Consider the following 19858-nt stretch of genomic DNA (forward strand, 5'->3'; position numbering starts at 1 on the left):
CCAAGCCCAAGTCCCAACATGCAATGGGCCACGGCAGCCCGTGTCAGCAGGAAGTAGTGCATGCTGGGAGATGTAGTTCGCACTAGGCACACTACGGGCCTGGAGACAGCTAGAAAGGACTGCTCCACCACTGTGGAAATAAGGGTAGGTAATGGAGGGCAGTGTTGTGTTCCCGTTGGTGGATGGCTGTATTGCCAGCCCCAACTAGCCAAAGCTCATGAGTCCAGCATTCAGCCCAAAAAATAATCACTGGCTTAAAAAAATTCTCAAGGATTTTAAGAATAATACATTTGGGTTCTTTTTATTTGCCATCTGGTTTATCAACCTTTAGAGCTCGCATTTTCAGGTTTTTTGCTGCAATGATACAGGGCTAGAAAGTTACTTTAAAAAAAATAATAGCTGAGATTCAGATCAATCTCAACAGATCAAAGACTTGTAAGTAAATTAAGCTGTCTTGGGACAGGAGGCAAGGTCCTCTTAAGATAGGAAACAAAAAGTTGGAATAAATGGTCAGTTTTCGCAATGGCAAGAGATAAATAACGGAGTCTCCCAAGGATCTGGACTGGGACCTGTATTGTTTGCCATATTTATAATTGATCTGGAAAAGGGGGGCAAACAATGAGGTGGCAAAATTTGCAGAAGATACAAAATTATTCAAGATAGTTAAGTACAAGGATGACTATGAAGAGTTACAAAGGGATCACATTAAACTGGGAGACTGGTTGCTAAAATGGCAGATTAAAATCAGTGTTGACAAATGCAAAGTAAAGCACATTGGAAAAAATAATCCTGCCACACATACAAAACGATGGGATCTAAAATTAGCTGTTACCACTCAAGAAAGAGATCTTGGAGTCATTGTGAATAGTTGTCTGTAAACATCTGCTCAATGTGTAGCAGCAGTAAAAAAACCTAACAGAATGTAAGGAACCATTAGGAAAGGGATAACTAATAACACAGAAAAAATCGTAATGCTACCGTATAAATCCATGGTATGCCCACACCTTCATTAATGTGTGCAGTTCTGGTCTTCCCATTTTAAAAAAGATATAGTCAACTTGGAAAAGGTGCAGAGAATGGCAACAAAAACAATTAGGGGTATGGAACAGTTTTCCTATGAGGAGAGATAAAAAAGACAGGGATTGTTCAAAAAGAACAGGAGTACTTGTGGCACCTTAGAGACTAACACGTTTATTTGAGCATAAGCTTTCGTGGGCTACAGCCCACTTCATTGGATGCATAGAATGGAACATATAGTGAGGAGATATATGTGCACACAGGGACCATGAAAGCTAAGCTAGCTTCTTAGAGTTGGTAGGATAACTCCCACCTTTTCATGGTCCCTGTGTGCACATATATCTCCTCACTATATGTTCCATTCTGTGCATCCGATGAAGTGGGCTGTAGCCCACGAAAGCTTATGCTCAAATAAATGTGTTAGTCTCTACGGTGCCACAAGTACTCCTGTTCTTTTTGCAGATACAGACTAACACGGCTGCTACTCTGAAACCAGGGATTGTTCAGTTTAGAAAAGAGATGACTACGGTGGGATATGATAGAGATCTATAAAATCATGAATGGTGTGGAGAAAGTGAATCAGGAAGTGTTATTTACCGCTTCATATAACATAAGAACCAGGGGTCACCTAATGACATCAATAGGCAGCAGGTTTAAAACAAACATAAGAAAGTACTTCTTCACACCGCACATAGAACTCATTGCCAGGAGATGATATGAAGGCCAAAAGTATAACTGGGTTCAAAATAGAATTAGATAAGTGTCAGAGCCCATAATGTAGGCTGTATGACCTTGTGGTTGGAACCACGAATAGAGTGAGGATAAGGAATGGGAACAAAGCATAATAGCAGGAACCAGTCAAGGAAGTAGGGACTTGGTCTCAGAGGTCTGAGCAGCAACAGATCTAGCAACTAGTTGCTCAGTCCAGGGATAGGAAAGAAACAGGAAGCTTTATAGGGGATGGTGTCCAATTAGCAGTTTTCTGTTAATCATTTGAGTCTCCTGAATCAGTAGGTGTAGTTTCTGGTGGTGGGGTATCAGCAGCAGTTCCCTTTGCAGCTTGGTGGTGAGGAGGATAAGGCTCCTACTTAGCAGCCTTATAGGCCTGAGCTTGAGGTCTGTGGCACCTGACTGCCCCAGGCAATCCCCAGATGCCACAGGGACAAGCTACCCAGGATGATTCCTGTGGAAGGCCTATATTTTGCAGGGACATGCATATGATGAGCCAGCTCCCAAGAACTTTATTTGGGCCCATAACCCGCCAATTGATCAGATAGTACAGAGTCCCTTTGCACATTTGAGAGTCCAGGATATCATGAACGAGATACCCCTCATGGTCTTGAAGTTGAACTGGGGGTAGAGGTGGCGTATGCCACTCGGGGAATAGATTGCCAAGGAAAGGCATCAGCAGGGAGACATGGAAGACTGGATGGATCTTGCAAGATCGAGGGAGTTGTAATTCAAATACCACTGGATTGATCTGCCAAGTAATAGTGAAAGGGCCTGCAAATTGATGATCTAATTTATGTGTAGTTCTACTCTCTGTAGGTGTTTTGTGAACAGTCACACTTTCTGGCCTACCTTTAAAGGCAGGCTTCTTGGTGGTGTTTGTCAGCATTGGGTTTGTAGGCAGTCTTGACCATTTCCCGGTGCTCCGTTAGGTTGGCTTACATTTCATATATAATCTGTACTAGATCGAAGGCAATGGGAACCATTGTTGACAACGGAATGGAAAGGTGGAAACAAGGATGAAAGCCATAGTTGGAGTAGAAGTAGCTGGATCAGGTAGAGCAGGGGTTCTCAACCTTTTCTTTCAAAGCCCCCCCCCCAACATGTTATAAAAACTCCAGATCCCACCTGTGCCACAAAAACTGTTTTCTGAATATAAAAACCAGGTCTGGCATTACAGTGTAGCAAGCCGGGCAACTGCCACATGCCACATGCCACAGGGGATCCCGCAAAGCTAAATTGCTCAGGCTTTGGCTTCAGCCCGGGGCTTCGCTTTCTGTCCTGGGCCCCAGTGAGTCTAATGCCAGCCCTGCTTGGTGGACCCCCTAAAACCTGCTCATGGCCCCCCAGGGGCCTCGGATCCCTGGTTGAGAACTGCTGAGGTAGAGGATGTTCTGTGTTGTTATATGTGAATTCAGAAAGCAGGAGTAATGCAACCCTCAGTTGTTTTGACAGTGATTCAGGAAGCAGTGCAGGTATTATCTGATTGATCCCTTCCGATTGCCCATCCGTATGTGGTAAATGCCTGGGGCTGGACATCTAGGAGGTTAAACACCTCCTTCCAGAACCTGGATATGAACTGGGAGCCAGAGTCTGTGGTAAGATGGGCGCAGAGGCCATAGTAGTAGAAGATATGTGTAACTAGAAACAATAGTTTCAGTGGAAACAGTGGTTTCCATAGTTGTGAGATGTGTGAATGATACAAAATGGGCCGTTTTGGTGAGTTAGTTGACAAGAGTCAGTATGGTGTTGTGGCCTTAGATATAGGCAATTCCACTATAAAAATCAAGGGTTATGTGTGATCAGGACCAGGAAAAGGACACAAATGGCATCAGGAGGCTAAAAGGCCTGCTCGGAGGGGGGAGTTGTTCAAGCACACGTGTTGCAGGACCTGATGTAGGACCAAATGTCATCCTGCGTTTGTGGCCCCCAGAATGAGCGGGCTACAATGTGCAAAGTCTTGGATTGACAAAGTGACCTGCCTGGGGGTATCATGATATATGCGCAGCACTTCTAGTCTTGGGGAACAGCTGAGGACATATAGGTGGCCATTGACATAGATGAGGTTGTTGACCCAGGAATAGTGGCATAAGGTGATACTGGAGAGACCCTCAGTGGAAGAGGTTATGAATTTAGCAAAAGGATCATTAGGGAGGGCTTCTCAAAACATGGTAAGAAAGTCTGAGGATACAGATCCACAAATGAAATGGCATGGATTTAATATGCCAGGTTCTTTGGCATTAGAAGGTTCTGTATAGTATTCCTCTTTTCATGAAAGGGCATCAGCTTTGCCATTCTTGTCGCCTGGATTATATGTGATTGTGAAATTGAATCTTAGGAAGAGTAGGACCCAGTGTAACTGCTGCTGATTCATCGCCTTAGCAGATCTCAGGTATTCTTGATTCTTATGGTTGGTTAAGACTAGGATGGGTTGTTTGACCCACTGATGGTAGTGTTGCCAAGTCTCCAATCCAGGCTTGCTGGTGAGTAACTCCTTGTCTGCTGTTTCATAATTGTGTTTGCTCAGGGTGAGTTTTTGTGAAAAATATGCACTTGGTTGCATCTCATGCTGGGGCCCCATTTCTTGGGATAGTACCACTCTGATGGCTACCTCAGAGGCATCAGCCTCAAGGATAAAGGGTTGGTCAGGAATAAGGTGGACCAGCACTGGGGCAGGTGTGAAAGCTATTTTCAGGTCTTTGAAGGTCTGGTGGTCCTTTAGGGGCCAGTAAAACCTTGCAGGTTTGCAGAGGATGTCAGTGTTACCTTTGAGAAGTTTGGAATAATTTGTAAAAGTTGGCAAACTCCATAAACCTCTGGATGTCTTGGATGCTCTGGTGTTCAGCTGAAACCTGCATTGCAGATGCCTTCTGAGAGTCTATCCATAGTCCATCTTTTGACAGAATGAATCCTAAAATTCGACAGATGATTGGTCAAACACACACTTTTCCAGTTTTGCATACACCCTGTGCTGGTGCAATGATGTGAGAACTTCACGGACATGGTGGCCATGCTTTGCTTGACTATTGGAATAGATTAAGATATGATCTAGATATGCCCCCATGTACTGGTATAGGATATCTCAAAATATGTCATTGATCAGATGCTTGAAAGTTGCAGGAGCATTAATGAGTCCAAAGGGCATTACCAAATACTGAAAGTGGCCATTTTTGTTCTAAAGGCTGTCTTCCACTTGTGCCTGGCCCTGATTCAAACTAGATAATACGCTCCTTTAAGGTCCAGTTTAGTAAACATCCTTACTGACTGTACTCAGTCCAGGAGATTGGGAATTAATGGTAAGGGATACTGCATATAGTTATTTGGTTAAGTGCCCTGCAATCTACATAGAGCCTTAGAGAGCCATCTTTCTTCTTCACAAAATGTATCAGGATGCCTGCATGGGAAGTGGAGGAGCCGATAAAACCTTTAGTTTGGTTTTCCTGGAGGTACTCCCTTCATACTTCTAGCTCTGGTGTAGATATAGTTTATATATGCCCAAATGGAACCAGGCTGAAGGATCCAGAGTGGAACCCTTTGGCTTAGTTTCTTCAGCAGAGGTCCACAAACTGTGGGGCACACCCCACTAGGGGAGGCATGGATAATGTTTGGGGGGGTGCGGTGGGGCCCGGCCCAGCCCCCACGGGGGGTGGGGAGGGAGTGCCACCCAACCCCTCTCTGGCCCTGCCCCCAGCCCCTGCCCCCGACCGCGTCTTTCTCTTCCACTCCCGGCCCCACCCCAGGGCCGCAGCTCCATTCCTGGCCCCTGCTGCGCCCCCAGCCTTGGCCCCCTTGCCTCTGTCCATACCCTGCCCCCGAGCTGCAGCCCACTCCCGGGGGGAGGGGGGCAAACAGGGGCAGGGGTGGGGGCGTGACCGTGAAAAGTTTGGTGAGCACTGTTCTAGGGTCTCAAGTTCTTGAACACGAATATAATGCTCCCTACACAATGCTCCCTAAGTTAAGTTTGTTTAATGTTTGTACAGTGATTTTGAAGAGCTAAAGTAGTACAGAAGTGCTAAATATTATGACTGGGCAACCATGTAAAGACCTGTGTCACTTCTAGCTGTTACCTTTTTCTTACAGAAAGCTTAAAACAAAGAAATGCAAACTATAGGGGCTGGTGCACACAGAACTCATGCTTAAAAAACCTCATGTCAGAGCTGCTGATCACACATTCTAGAATACTTAGTCCTGCCATGAGTGCACGGGACCGGACTAGATGATCTCTTGAGGTCCCTTCCAGAATCACTGGAGATTAACTACACAAACTGCGTATCATCCCACAAATAATATTTGGGTTCAATGTGAAAACAGTAATTTATTGTCCTCAGCTAGTGCAACACTGGGAGGCAGCTTTCAGAGCAAGACAGCCTAAAATACAGTGCCGCCCAATGTAATTTTCCCACTACTATTTCCTCTACTCCAGTGGATTTTACACCTGAGTGGTTTTCTTTTACATAATAAAAGCTGGCTGCTTCCCAGACTGCAGTCAGAGTGAGATAGGGTATGTGGTGTAGAATCCATAGCTTGGGGAAAACACCTGCAGGGTTTGGCTTTGCACTGTGCCCTGTGGAGAGATGAGGGTAGAAGCACAAGGTTGGAAGAGGTGAGCAGGATGGGGAATGTTGCAGTGTTCATCCTCATACAGATGAGCACTCCACTATTTAGGAGGAAGGAGGCCTAAGAGAAGGACAGTGTAGCATCCCTCTTGCTACCTCTTACTCAGAAGTATCTGTTTGAAGAATTGAGTGTAGTGAGAGTAGAATAAACTTGTTAATTTTACATAAATAAATAATATGTAAATATGTATGTAGAGAAATGTCTGATGACTTCATAATTTTTTTTGCAATGTGTAATTCATACTTAGGCCTTTCCCTCCCATTAGCCTTAGGCCCCTCATAACCTTAATCCGCCCCTGGTTGTAATGGGTCTCCCCAAGGTGGCTGTAATTGAAATGTAGCTAGCACATTATTAAAGTTCTCCTCTTAATGTTCATAGCACTCGGCTTTCAGACTGTTGGCAAACAGTTGTTGCAAAAATGCACTAGGTTACTGGTTTGATACAAGTATGAAAACCATGAGTCCGATCCTGCGCGTCACAGAAGTTAGTGGGAGTTGAAGTCACACAGCACTTGGTAGGTTTAGCAAAGTTCTTCCCAAATAACCCTGCAGACACTGGGGCTGAGCCTGTACCATTGAGCGAAGAAGCCAACGGGACTCGGTTTGCCACTAGCTTGAATGGGATTAGAATGGGGTGGGCAAACTACGGCCTGCAGGATTGCCCCCGTGGTGCTCTCAAAAGCAGCTGACACCAGGTCCCTGCGTCCCGGGCGGCAGAGGGCTCTGTGCGTTGCCATTGCCTCCAGGCACCACCCCTCGCAACTCCCATTGGCCAGGAACAGGGAACTGTGGCCAATGGGAGCTTCGTGGGAGGTACCTGGAGGTGTGGCAAGGGCAGCACGCAGAGCCCTGTGCTTCTCCTCCCCCAGGGGCCGCGCAGGGATGTGGTTCCAGCTGCTTCCCGGAACGGCGTGGCGTGGGGCCAGAGCAGGCATGCAGGGAGCCTGCCCTGCCCTGCCCTGGTATGCGCCGCTGCCACCCTGGAACTGCTTTAGGTAGCAGCGCAAGGCTGGAGCCCAACTCCCTCTCCTAAGCCCCCTTCCTGCACCTTGCATCCCTCCTGCACCCCAACCCCCTGCCCTGAGCCCCCTGCTGCACCCCGCACCTCTCCTGCACCCCAACACCCTGCCCTGAGCCCCCACCGCACCCTGCACCCTTCCTGCACCCCAACCTGTGGCTGGATAACCATACTCAGAGAGTAGTTATTAATGGTTCCCAATCCTGCTGGAAAGGTATAACAAGTGGGGTTCCGCAGGGGTCTGTTTTGGGACCGGCTGTGTTCAATATCTTCATCAACGACTTAGATATTGGCATAGAAAGTACGTTTATTAAGTTTGCAGATGATACCAAACTGGGAGGGATTGCAACTGCTTTGGAGGATGGGGTCATAATTCAAAATGATCTGGACAAATTGGAGAAATGGTCTGAGGTAAACAGGATGAAGTTTAATAAAGACAAATGCAAAGTGCTCCACTTAGGAAGGAACAATCAGTTTCACACATATAGAATGGGAAGAGACTGTCTAGGAACGAGTATGGCAGAAAGGGATCTAGGGGTTATAGTGGACCACAAGCTAAATATGAGTTATCAATGTGATGCTGTTGCAAAAAAAGCAAACATGATTCTGGGATGCATTAACAGGTGTGTTCTGAGCAAGACACAAGAAGTCATTCTTCCGCTCTACTCTGCGCTGGTTAGGCCTCAACTGGAGTATTGTGTCCAGTTCTGGGCACCACATTTCAAGAAAGATGTGGAGAGGGTCCAGAGAAGAGCAACAAGAATGATAAAAGGTCTAGAGAACATGACCTATGAAGGAAGGCTGAAAGAATTGGGTTTGTTTAGTTTGGAAAAGCGAAGACTAAGAGGGGACATGATAGCAGTTTTCAGGTATCTAAAAGGGTGTCATAAGGAGGAGGGAGAAAACTTGTTCATCTTAGCCTCCAAGGCTGGAACAAGAAGCAATGGGCTTAAACTGCAGCGAGGGAGGTTTAGGTTGGACATTAGGAAAAAATTCCTAACTGTCAGGGTGGTTAAACACTGGAATAAATTGCCTAGGGAGGTTGTGGAATCTCCATCTCTGGAGATATTTAAGAGTAGGTTAGATAAATGTCTATCAGGGATGATCTAGACTCTAGACAGTATTTGGTTTTGCCATGAGGGCAGGGGACTGGACTCAATGACCTCTCGCGGTCTCTTCCAGTCCTAGAATCTATGAACCCCCTGCCCTGAGCCCCGTCACAGTCCGCACCCCTCCTGCACCCCAACCCCCTTCCCTGAGCTCCCTCAAACAGCCCACACCCTTCCTCTGCCCCAATCCCTTGCCCTAAGCCCGATCCTGCACACCGCACCCCCTCCCACACGCCGCACTCCCTCCTGCACCCCAATCCCCTGCCCTGCATACAATTTCCCCATCCAGATGTGGCCTTCGGCCCAAAAAGTTTGCCCACCCCTGGATTAGGATGTCTGGGAGGCGCCATTGCCTCATTACAGGGGGAACCAAAGCTACAGGGCTGCAGGAGGTCTGGGTTTCTCAGCCTGAAAGCGCTCAGCTCCTGAGGAGAGTTACTATTGGAGGGGGAGAGGCAGCTGGCCCAATCCCCTGCAGCGAGGGAGGCAGCTGCGCCTTGGCTCCTCCCCTTCCTGCTGCGGTGCGGGGGATCCGCTGAGCAAGGCCGGGACCTGGTGTGAGCGATGCTGCTCCTGGCTGCGGGCGGCGACCGGGCGCTGGCGTTCTGGCTGCGGAGCGCTAGGCAGTGTGCAGCTGCCGCGCGTCCTCGTCCTCCGGGGATCCGCGCACCAGCGGCGCGCAGCCCCAGATGGGCGGCTGTGAACGACTCTCCGAGCGCGTCTAGTTGCGGGGTTCCGTCGCTGCCGCGGGCCCGAGGTCCAGGATCAGTTGGAGCCCTTCCCGGGGCTGAAGGGAGACTAGAACAGGTGCAGGAGCGTGGGACGCTTTCCTTGTAGCTGGGCTGCGGGCAGGGGTGGAAACCTCCGCTCAAATAGCAGAGAGAGAAGCAGGGGTCTTGGTTGAGGAGACCGACCCAGGGTCATCCCCGTCCCCAATTTACTGGACTAATTTCCCTGTACCTGAACAGCAAAAATAAATGCAAAATCTCCCCAATTTGAATCCATTTTAAATCCTCACTGTTAATGGTGCGTTTAACAAAGTGTTTGCTGGTGGATAACGTTAAAGAGGCAGAGTAGAGAATTGAAAAAGTGTCCAAGGTAATGTGTGTCCAGTTGCTGCTGTCTGTCTACCTAGGTACTTGCCAATACAAGCGCCTAGGTAGATAGACCGCAGTATAGCCAACCTCAAGTGTTTGGAACTCAGGAATCAGCCCTACCCTAAATCATACAAGATTAGCTTAAAAATAACGAGTTTTTAAAAAAACTGAATCTGGGTGTTTTTTGTTTTTTTTTTTTTTTTTACTTTTCTGAGTTCACATTCTTTGCAACCACGAGGGCTAGAAATTTTCTTTTAAATGAAAGATGAGGTTCTTGTGTAATGGCAGGACTCTAGGAGCTGGGGATTCAAGTAAACCATGAAATTTTATCACAACTCTCACAGCATTTGAAGAGCTGGCAATGCTGAGGATTGAGAGATAGGTGGCCAGAGACTTGCAATGAACTTGGAATGTGTGGCCTTCTGCCTGTATACAGAGCACGGCTGAAGTGTCTAGGGCTGAAGGGTTTTATGGCTGCATATCCCATTTCCAGTACCCTGAATCATTAAATCCTCTGTTTCCTAACATTTATAAATTAATTAAATTTACTGATATCTGTTAAACTACTTATTGAGTTTAGTTGTAATATAATTCAATTTTTAGTCTCTGTCCTAGGTATAAATTCAACATCTAGGTCAGAAGAAATCTGAAATGTATGTAGACGATGCGAATGCTTTATTTTCCATGTGCTGCTTTCATCCTGTAGATCATATTTTCTCATGTGGCACCTGTTCGCTGCTTCAGCACCTCCTCCTTTCATGGACAACCAGAAGATGGAAGACTAGTTTACACTGGGAATCTGGCAAAGACAGTGTTGGGTATGTGATTGGAATTGAAATTTGATTTGATTTATCTATACTTAAACATATCTTTATAACATAGTATGCTCAGGAGTGCCGCCAGCTTTTTTGCCGCCCTACTCAGCGGAAGGTCCCGCCCCCGAAATGCCGCCCCCGACAGAGGCGACAGAAGGTCTCGCCCCTGAAATACCGCCGCCCCCCAAATGTTAGCGCCCTAGGCGACCGCCTAGGTCGCCTAATAGATTGCGCCGGCCCTGAGTATGCTGTTGGGAATGGATCCCTCTGATTTCTTCAGATATGCACTAAGGACCACCTTGTGGTCCCCTATACAGTCGTATAACCAACCCCAAAGGTTCAAATAAAATGAGTCAGATTCTAAAAAATCACAAGATATGTTAAAAAATGAGCCATACTCTAAAAAACCATGAGATTGGCCCCAAAATCACAAGATATTTTGAGAAAAGATTATAGATGGACACAATATCTTCAGATTTTCTAACCCCCCTGCTCATCCCCAATGTGTGTATTTGACAGTTAGTGCTGCCAAATTTATTGAGATTGACTTTATTGATTTTTTTTTTTTGCCTCCACTGAAGGAGCTCTGACCCCTCATCTTCCTATCCATCAGCTCTCCCATCAATTCTCCCAGTACCCACCTCAGTTCTGCATACACCCCTACTTCAACTCTGCTCTCCTGCAGCTCCTTGGGTTCTTCACTCCCCCCTTCCAGGAGTGGGGGTGGGGCTGCAGTGGGGTCCCTCATCCTCCTTCTCAAGGCTGGTGTTGCAGGGATGGAGAGGATGGGAGGAACAGGAGCAGAGAGCAGACAGACTCATTTTTCACAGCAGGGGAGGAGGGAGCAGGGCTGCCCTGAGCTATTGTGCTCTTTCTGGTTCCCTGTCCCATCCTATGAGAATAGTGTCAGCTCCTGAGAGAAAAGGTGAGAACTGTGTCTGCTTTTTGTGGCAGTCCTGATTGGCTGCTCTTTCCCAAGAGATGGGCAAGTAGGGAAGGCAGGCAGCCAATCAGAAGGGCTGGAGCTTCTCACATCATGGTGAGGCTAGATCTAGCCCCGGCAAAACCCCTGTGACTTGTGAAGAAATCTTGAGATTTGGCAACACTGACACTGTCATTTAATCAGGATTTTTGACTTGGAGCCAGAGGTGGTTTAAGATTTATTGGGGTCCTGGGCACAAAGAATATTTGAGCCCCCCACACCCTGGGGGCCTGGGGCACAAGAACTGGGGAGTCCATGCCCACCTGGTTTTTAACATGGGCATAGTCAAGCGACACATAGCTCTGGCTAGTGGGGTGGGGCACAAATGAAAGGTTCTGGGGGTCATGTGCACCCCCATTTCCCAGGACCCCTTTGGCACAGATGCCCAGCAGTGAGGAGGCAGCGTTCCCCATGGCAGCAGCACTCTCAGTGTGTCCGTGCAGCTCAGGCAAGAAGCAGCATTGTGGCTGGCTCACCTTGGTGGATGGTCTGAAAAGCAGGCAGCAGCACTGGTACTCCAGCAGCAGGGAAAGCAAAGCAGCCCCATGTGGTGGGGGAGGAGCTCAGCTGGCAGCCAGGCACTCTGCTGCTTCCTCCCTCTTCCAGGGAGAGCGCCACTGCCAGGCGGAGTGCTGCCTCCTCGCTGCTAGGCATCCCTGCCAGAGGTGTCCTGAAAAATCCAGGGGGGCATGTGATCCCCTCATGCCCCACGCATCACCTCTGTAGATTCAGAATGGCGGCAGCAGGGGCTGGGCTTTGTGGCAGGGCAGCTGATAAGTGCAGCGTCTGCTAGGGGCACCAGCCTCTTCCCAGTGGGCCTTAGCCCCCCCCCTCACCATGGGGCCCTGGCCTGTGCTCCTCCTTCCCCCCCTGAGTTCTCTAAGAGCTGCCCAGGGAGCCTGGGCTGCTGTGGGGAACCCTGGACCTTCCACTTGCTCTTGGCAGCGCACTCCAGGGAGTAGGGACATGGGCCGGGGGCTGCTCTCGGGTACTCCGGGGCCCCGCCCAGGGTAGGTGGAGGATCTGGGGCTCCCTGTAGCAGCCCAGGCTCCCCGGGTGGCTCTTACCTTGACCTGGTTCTGGATTTCGGCCTGGCCAGGGGGCGGGGCTCTGGGGGGAAAGAGGCGGAGCAGGGGCAGGGCCACAGTTCTGGTGCTAGTAGCCCTCCCCCCTTCTATCCAGGGTTCCAGCATTCCTGGGCCCCCCGAATTGGCTGGGAGTGCTGGGCCTGGGCCCTGTGGGCCCAAGCATTAATCAACTACTGCTTGAAGCACAGCAAAGTTCACCATGGGCTGGAATAGGTCCTACTTCATCTATGTTCCTCTACACCCACCCATCCACTCCAGATTTGCTGCATGCTGCTATAGAGCATTGCAACAGCACCAGGGGTGTGGAGTTATTCTGTAGAGCACAACTTGAGCTCTACCACTCTTTGGGACCTGGGCAAGGCAAGGGACAGGATTTGACCCTGGATTAATTGGATAACACAAACCCTTATGCTAACTAGCTTTCACTACAGGTATATTGGTGCTGTGAATTGAATGCAATATTTTTAGATATACTATGCAGTGATTTTTAAAATCACCTTCTCAGTTGTGTTATGAGCAACTGTGCAGCCAAACAAGCATGCACTGAGCTGGTGGCTGAAGTCCCATTAGAGATCTGCATTGGAATGGGGACTCTGCCAATAAAGCAACACAGGATGGGTAAGTCAGTTGTAGTATATTTTTGTCTATTGTGCTATTACTGTATTGTTACTTTTAAGGATGAAATGAGAACAGTCAGAAAATCTCAGAAAATTGCAGAGCCCACATGTATCTGCAGCCTTCCATATATGCCTCTAACACCATATGGGTAACTGTACAAAGGCTGATTTACCTTTACTCGTGAGATAGAGTCTCCATTCCATCTCTGACTGTTGGTGCTGACATCACTAGCTTGGTACATGCTGCATATGTGAGTAGAGTGGGATGTCCATCATGAACATGAAGCAGCTACTGTGCCCACTCGCAAAAGTCTGGGGAGAAGCTTAGAAGATAAGATAATGAAATATAATATCAGTAATGAAACTCCTGCTGTTGACAGCTCTTTGGCTAGTCACCTTCCCTAGGGCTTATTTTAAGACTTCATGCAAGGGGAAACTACCAGATGGCCTTGACATGCGTCCCAAAGATTGGGAGGTGGTGGGATAATGATTGTCTTGATGATGATTTCAATAACAAATGTGATCAGTTTGCATTTTTTTTAATTGTCAGCCCTGCAGAGTTTTAATCTGAAAATGCTCCTTTTCTACTCATATGTCCTTACCAGTAATAAAGATTCTGCAGACCATGGGCTGAATCAGCTCCCATTAAAAGAATCCCCTTGAAGTGAATGGGAGTTGGACCAGGCCCCAGATGCTGCCTTAGTTAGCTTGTGCAACTGCTTTGCATTCACAAGGTTTTAACAGGTGTAAGTGATTAGAACTTGTAAAGAGTGCTTTTGAGGAAGTGTGGGTGAGAATCTTCCTCTCTCATTTGTGTTGGCTTTGAAGGGTTAAAAGGAGTAGGAGGTAGTACAATTTTATCACTAAAATATGCAGACATGATTCTAAATATACACAGAATGGTGAGAAGGTGCTGTTTTTACTTTTCAGAATAGAACTGCACTTTAAAGCATTTCATTTTGGATAAAAACTAAGGGCTTGTCTACACTACCGCTTAAGTCGCTGTAACTTACGTTGCTCAGGGGTATAAAAAAGCCATCCCCGTGAGTGATGTAAGTTACATCAACTTAGCACGGTGTACACACCACTTTATTTTGGCAGGAGGCGCTCCCCTGTCAACATAGCGCATCTTCACCAGATGCAGTACATCAGCACAGCTGTACCGATGTCGCACTGATGGTGCCCGGGTGTCCAGTTTTTGACCGGAACACCTGGTCAAAAAGGGATCCTGGTGACTCGGGTCAGCACCACTGACTGGGCTGTTGACTGTCTGGTTGGCGGTTCTGCGCCACGGGGCTGGCAGGTTCCCTGCTAGCCTCCACACAACACGGCTCCTGGGAAGCAGCCAGCATGTCCCCCCTCCAGTTCCTACACGTAGGGGCAGCCAGGGGGTTCCACCTGCTGCCCCCGCCCCAAGTGCTGCCCCCGCAGCTCCCATTGGCCGGGAACATTTGCCAATTGGAGCTGGCGGTGGGAGGCGGCGCCTGCAGACGGGGCAGCACACAGAGCTGCCTGGCTGCACCTTTGCATAGGAGCCAGAGTGGGGAAATGCTGATGCTTCCGAGAGCTGCTTGAGGTAAGCGCCACCTGGAGCCTGCACCCCTGAGTCCTCCCCCCCGCACCCCAACCCTGATCCCCTTACCACCCTCTGAACTCCTCAGTCCAGTCCGGAGCACCCTCCTGCACCCGAAACCCCTCCTCCACAGCCTCACCCCAGAGTCTGCATCCCCAGCCAGAGCCCTCACCCCTGCCCCGTACCCTAACCCTCTACCTCAGCCCAGAGCCCCCTCCCGTACTCCGAACCCCTCATCCTGGAGCCCTCTCCTGCACCGCAAATCCCTCATCAGAGCCCCCAGCCCGGAGCCCCCTCTTGCACCCTGAACCTATAATTTCTGGCCCCACCCCGGAACCCACACCCCCATCCCAGAGCCCATACCTCCTCCCACACCCCAATCCCCTGCCTTAGCCTGGAGCCCCTTTCCATACTCCAAACCCCTCGGCTCCACCTCCCCAGCTCGGAGCCCCCTCCTGCACTCCAAACCCCTCATCCCTGGCCCCACCCCAGAGCCCTCATCCCCTCCCACACCCCAGCCCTCTGAGCCAGCCCGGTGAAAATGAGCGAGTGAGTGAGGGTGGGGAGAACAAGCGACCAGAGGGGGTGTGTGTGGAGTGAGCGGGGGTGGGGCCTCGGAGAAGGGGTGGGACAGAAGGGTGGCAAGGATGTTCGGTTTTGTGCAAGTAGGAAGTTGGCAACCCTATGTAGCACAGTAGTGAAGACAAGCCCTAAGTTCAGTCCCCTGTGAACAAAGTACATTTATTCCCTCCCAGCTAAACTTAATGGAACTATTACTCTTCTCTAGCAATATACAATATTTGATAGTTATAGCTGAGTTCATAATAGCTATACTTTTGCATAAGCAGTCACTACAGTATCGGGATTTAACTTCTTACTTTGTGAAACACTTGATAACTAGAATATTAAAAAGAACAGGAGTACTTGTTGCACCTTAGAGACTAACAAATTTATTAGAGCATAAGCTTTCGTGGGCTACAGCCCACTTCTTCGGGTGCAGGAGGGGGTGAGGGCTCTGCATCCGAAGAAGTGGGCTGTAGATATGCATCATGGAGGTGAATGCCTGGTGTCGCCAGGAGGGCTTTGGCTTCCTAGACCATGGAATGCTATTCGAGGAAGGACTGCTAGGCAGAGATGGCGTTCACCTTTCGAGGAGGGGAAAGACCCTATTTGGATACAGACTGGCTAACCTAGTGAGGAGGGCTTTAAACTAGGTTCGACGGGGACAGGTGAGCAAAGCCCACAGGTAAGTGGGGAACATGGAGACCTGGGAGATGGGTCGGAAATGAGAGGGAGTGTGGGCTATATTGGCAGAGAGAAAGGAGGGTCAGGACAAAACTGGGAGGAAAGATCAAACCAGTATCTTAGATGCCTATATACAAATGCGAGAAGTATGGGTAATAAGCAGGAAGAACTGGAAGTGCTAATAAATAAATACAACTATGACATTGTTGGCATCATTGAAACTTGGTGGGATAATACACATGATTGGAATGTTGGTGTGGATGGGTACAGCTTGCTCAGGAAGGATAGACAGGGGAAAAAGGGAGGAGGTGTTGCCTTATATATTAAAAATGTACACACTTGGACTGAGGTGGAGATGGACATAGGAGACGGAAGTGTTGAGAGTCTCTGGGTTAGGCTAAAAGGGGTAAAAAACAAGGGAGATGTCATGCTAGGCGTCTACTACAGGCCACCTAACCAGGTGGAAGAGGTGGATGAGGCTTTTTTTAAGCAACTAACAAAATCATCCAAAGCCCAAGATTTGGTGGTGATGGGGGACTTCAACTATCCGGATATATGTTGGGAAAATAACACAGCAGGGCACAGACTATCCAACAAATTCCTGGACTGCATTGCAGACAACTTTTTATTTCAGAAGGTTGAAAAAGCTACTGGGGGGAAGCTGTTCTAGACTTGATTTTAACAAATAGGGAGGAACTCGTTGAGAATTTGAAAGTAGAAGGCAGCCTGGGTGAAAGTGATCATGAAATCATAGAGTTTGCAATTCTAAGGAAGGGTAGAAGGGAGAACAGCAAAATAGAGACAATGGATTTCAGGAAGGCAGATTTTGGTAAGCTCAGAGAGCTGATAGGTAAGGTCCCATGGGAATCAAGACTGAGCGGAAAAACAACTGAGGAGAGTTGGCAGTTTTTCAAAGGGACACTATTAAGGGCCCAAAAGCAAGCTATTCCACTGGTTAGGAAAGATAGAAAATGTGGCAAAAGACCACCTTGGCTTAACCACAACATCTTGCATGATCTAAAAAATAAAAAGGAGTCATAAAAAATGGAAACTAGGACAGATTACAAAGGATGAATATAGGCAAACAACACAGGAATGCAGGGGCAAGATTAGAAAGGCAAAGGCACAAAATGAGCTCAAACTAGCTACGGGAATAAAGGGAAACAAGAAGACTTTTTATCAATATATTAGAAGCAAGAGGAAGACCAAAAGACAGGGTAGGCCCACTGCTTAGTGAAGAGGGAGAAACAGTAACAGGAAACTTGGAAATGGCAGAGATGCTTAATGACTTCTTTGTTTTGGTCTTCACTGAGAAGTCTGAAGGAATGCCTAATATAGTGAATGCTAATGGGAAGGGGGTAGGTTTAGCAGATAAAATAAAAAAAGAACAAGTTAAAAATCACTTAGAAAAGTTAGATGCCTGCAAGTCACCAGGGCCTGATGAAATGCATCCTAGAATACTCAAGGAGCTAATAGAGGAGGTATCTGAGCCTCTAGCTATTATCTTTGGAAAATCATGGGAGACGGGAGAGATTCCAGAAGACTGGAAAAGGGCAAATATAGTGCCCATCTATAAAAAGGGAAATAAAAACAACCCAGGAAACTACAGACCAGTTAGTTTAACTTCTGTGCCAGGGAAGATAATGGACAAGTAATTAAGGAAATCATCTGCAAACACTTGGAAGGTGGTAAGGTGATAGGGAACAGCCAGCATGGATTTGTGAAGAACAAATCATGTCAAACCAATCTGATAGCTTTCTTTGATAGGATAACAAGCCTTGTGGATAAGGGTGAAGCTGTGGATGTGGTATACCTGGACTTTAGTAAGGCATTTGATACTGTCTCGCATGATATTCTTATCGATAAACTAGGCAAATACAATTTAGATGGGGCTACTATAAGGTGGGTGCATAACTGGCTGGATAACCATACTCAGAGAGTTGTTATTAATGGTTCCCAATCCTGCTGGAAAGGTGTAACGAGTGGGGTACTGCAGGGGTCTGTTTTGGGACCGGCTCTGTTCAATATCTTCATCAACGACTTAGATATTGGCATAGAAAGTACGCTTATTAAGTTTGCGGATGACACCAAACTGGGAGGGATTGCAACTGCTTTGGAGGACAGGGTCATAATTCAAAATGATCTGGACAAATTGGAGAAATGGTCTGAGGTAAACAGGATGAAGTTTAACAAAGACAAATGCAAAGTGCTCCACTTAGGAAGAAAAAATCAGTTTCACACATACAGAATGGAAAGAGACTGTCTAGGAAGAAGTACAGCAGAAAGAGATCTAGGGGTTATAGTGGACCACAAGCTAAATATGAGTCAACAGTGTGGTGCTGTTGCAAAAAAAGCAAACATGATTCTGGGATGTATTAACAGGTGTGTTGTGAGCAAGACACGAGAAGTCATTCTTCCACTCTACTCTGCTCTGGTTAGGCCTCAGCTGGAGTATTGTGTCCAGTTCTGGGCACCGCATTTCAAAAAAGATGTGGAGAAATTGGAAAGGGTCCAGAGAAGAGCAACAAGAATGATTAAAGGTCTTGAGAACATGACCTATGAAGGAAGGCTGAAAGAATTGGGTTTGTTTAGTTTGGAAAAGAGAAGACTGAGAGGGGACATGATAGCAGTTTTCAGGTATCTAAAAGGATGTCATAAGGAGGAGGGAGAAAACTTGTTCACCTTAGCCTCTAAGGATAGAACAAGAAGCAATGGGTTTAAACTGCAGCAAGGGAGGTCTAGGTTGGACATTAGGAAAAAGTTCCTAACTGTCAGGGTGGTTTAACACTGGAATAAATTGCCTAGGGAGGTTGTGGCATCTCCATCTTTGGAGATATTTAAGAGTAGGTTAGATAAATGTCTATCAGGGATGGTCTAGACAGTATTTGGTCCTGCCATGAGGGCACGGGACTGGACTCGATGACCTCTCGAGGTCCCTTCCAGTCCTAGAATCTATGAATCTATAATAAATTTGTTAATCTCTAAGGTGCCACAAGTACTCCTGTTCTTTTTGCGGATACAGACTAACACTGCTGCTACTCTGAAACCTAGAATATTAAAGGTGTTTCATAAGACCTACCTTTTAGTTTATTAACCATAGAGAAGGAGAAGGGCTGAGGGCTTTAATTTCCACATGATGACTTCAGAAGTTCCACGATAAGAGAGGATTAACTGGATCATCATTGAATTTATCAATTAAAGTAAAGCAGTGGGTATATAAGAACAGTGTGTATAAATGACTATAGGGATAACTTTGATCATAAACATTAACCTATGATTTTCATCTCTTATACAGGTGTGAAGTTTTTCTCTTACTCTACGAGCATGTTTAGCTTTTGCATGATGCCCTACATCTTCAAAAATGGCATTGGAGTTGAAAGTGTGTTTTTACAAACTGCCTTTTACGGCATTGTAGGATTCTTTACATTTATAACACCAGTTACCCTGCATCTGCTTACAAAGGGCTATGTGGTTCGACTGTATCATAATGCTGAGACGGACACATACACGGCTATTACATATAATGCTATTTTGGCAGAAAAAAGAACTGTGTTCCATCAGAGGGATGTCAAGGTTCCAGATATCAGCAAGATGTTTACAACATTTTATGCCAAAACTAAATCAATGCTTGTTAATCCAATGCTTTTCACATATCCACAGGACTATAACCATCTCATGGGCTATGACAAACCTTTTTATTTTGACTTGGAGGAACAAAAAGAATCCAGTGAAAACAAATAGAATTAGACGATAACGTGAAGGTGACTGTCTTTTTTTTGTATTTGTCCAGTGTATCATTTCTAAAACCACACACAATTCTATAACACATTTGTAAGTGTCAGATAATTTAGAGTTTCTTTATCATATTTCAGAATGTATAGAAACTTGAAGCTTTTTTAATTTCAAACAATCTGAAGTGTCTTCTCAGAATTAAAATTAAAATAGATGCTTA

General features: G+C 47.0%; 1 protein-coding gene across 2 annotated transcripts; it reads left to right on the forward strand.

Annotated features, from left to right (window-relative positions):
• The first annotated feature begins 4 nt into the window (after window positions 1-4).
• Window positions 5-19858, forward strand: TMEM70 (transmembrane protein 70). 2 transcript variants are annotated; one of them, XM_042844910.2, is made up of 3 exons: window positions 5-144; window positions 10293-10404; window positions 19202-19858. In XM_042844910.2, exons 1-3 carry the CDS (start codon window positions 61-63, stop codon window positions 19645-19647), a joined length of 642 nt encoding a protein of 213 aa, XP_042700844.1. In that variant the 5' UTR covers window positions 5-60; the 3' UTR covers window positions 19648-19858. The 2 variants fall into 2 exon arrangements, with proteins under 2 accessions (XP_042700844.1, XP_005306838.2); XM_005306781.3 differs by lacking the exon at window positions 5-144 and adding an exon at window positions 8978-9296.

Source organism: Chrysemys picta, chromosome 2 (assembly GCF_011386835.1).
Source record: "Chrysemys picta bellii isolate R12L10 chromosome 2, ASM1138683v2, whole genome shotgun sequence".
Classification (NCBI taxonomy): Eukaryota; Metazoa; Chordata; order Testudines; family Emydidae; genus Chrysemys; species Chrysemys picta.

Bases quoted from the DNA above. Each gene is read 5' to 3' on its own strand.
- TMEM70 (XM_005306781.3), top strand. From the start codon at position 9,054: ATGCTGCTCCTGGCTGCGGGCGGCGACCGGGCGCTGGCGTTCTGGCTG. The intron at 9,297-10,292 runs GTGCAGGAGCGT...TTCATCCTGTAG, and splicing joins CTGAAGGGAGACTAGAACAG to ATCATATTTTCTCATGTGGC. The intron at 10,405-19,201 runs GTATGTGATTGG...TCTCTTATACAG, and splicing joins TCTGGCAAAGACAGTGTTGG to GTGTGAAGTTTTTCTCTTAC.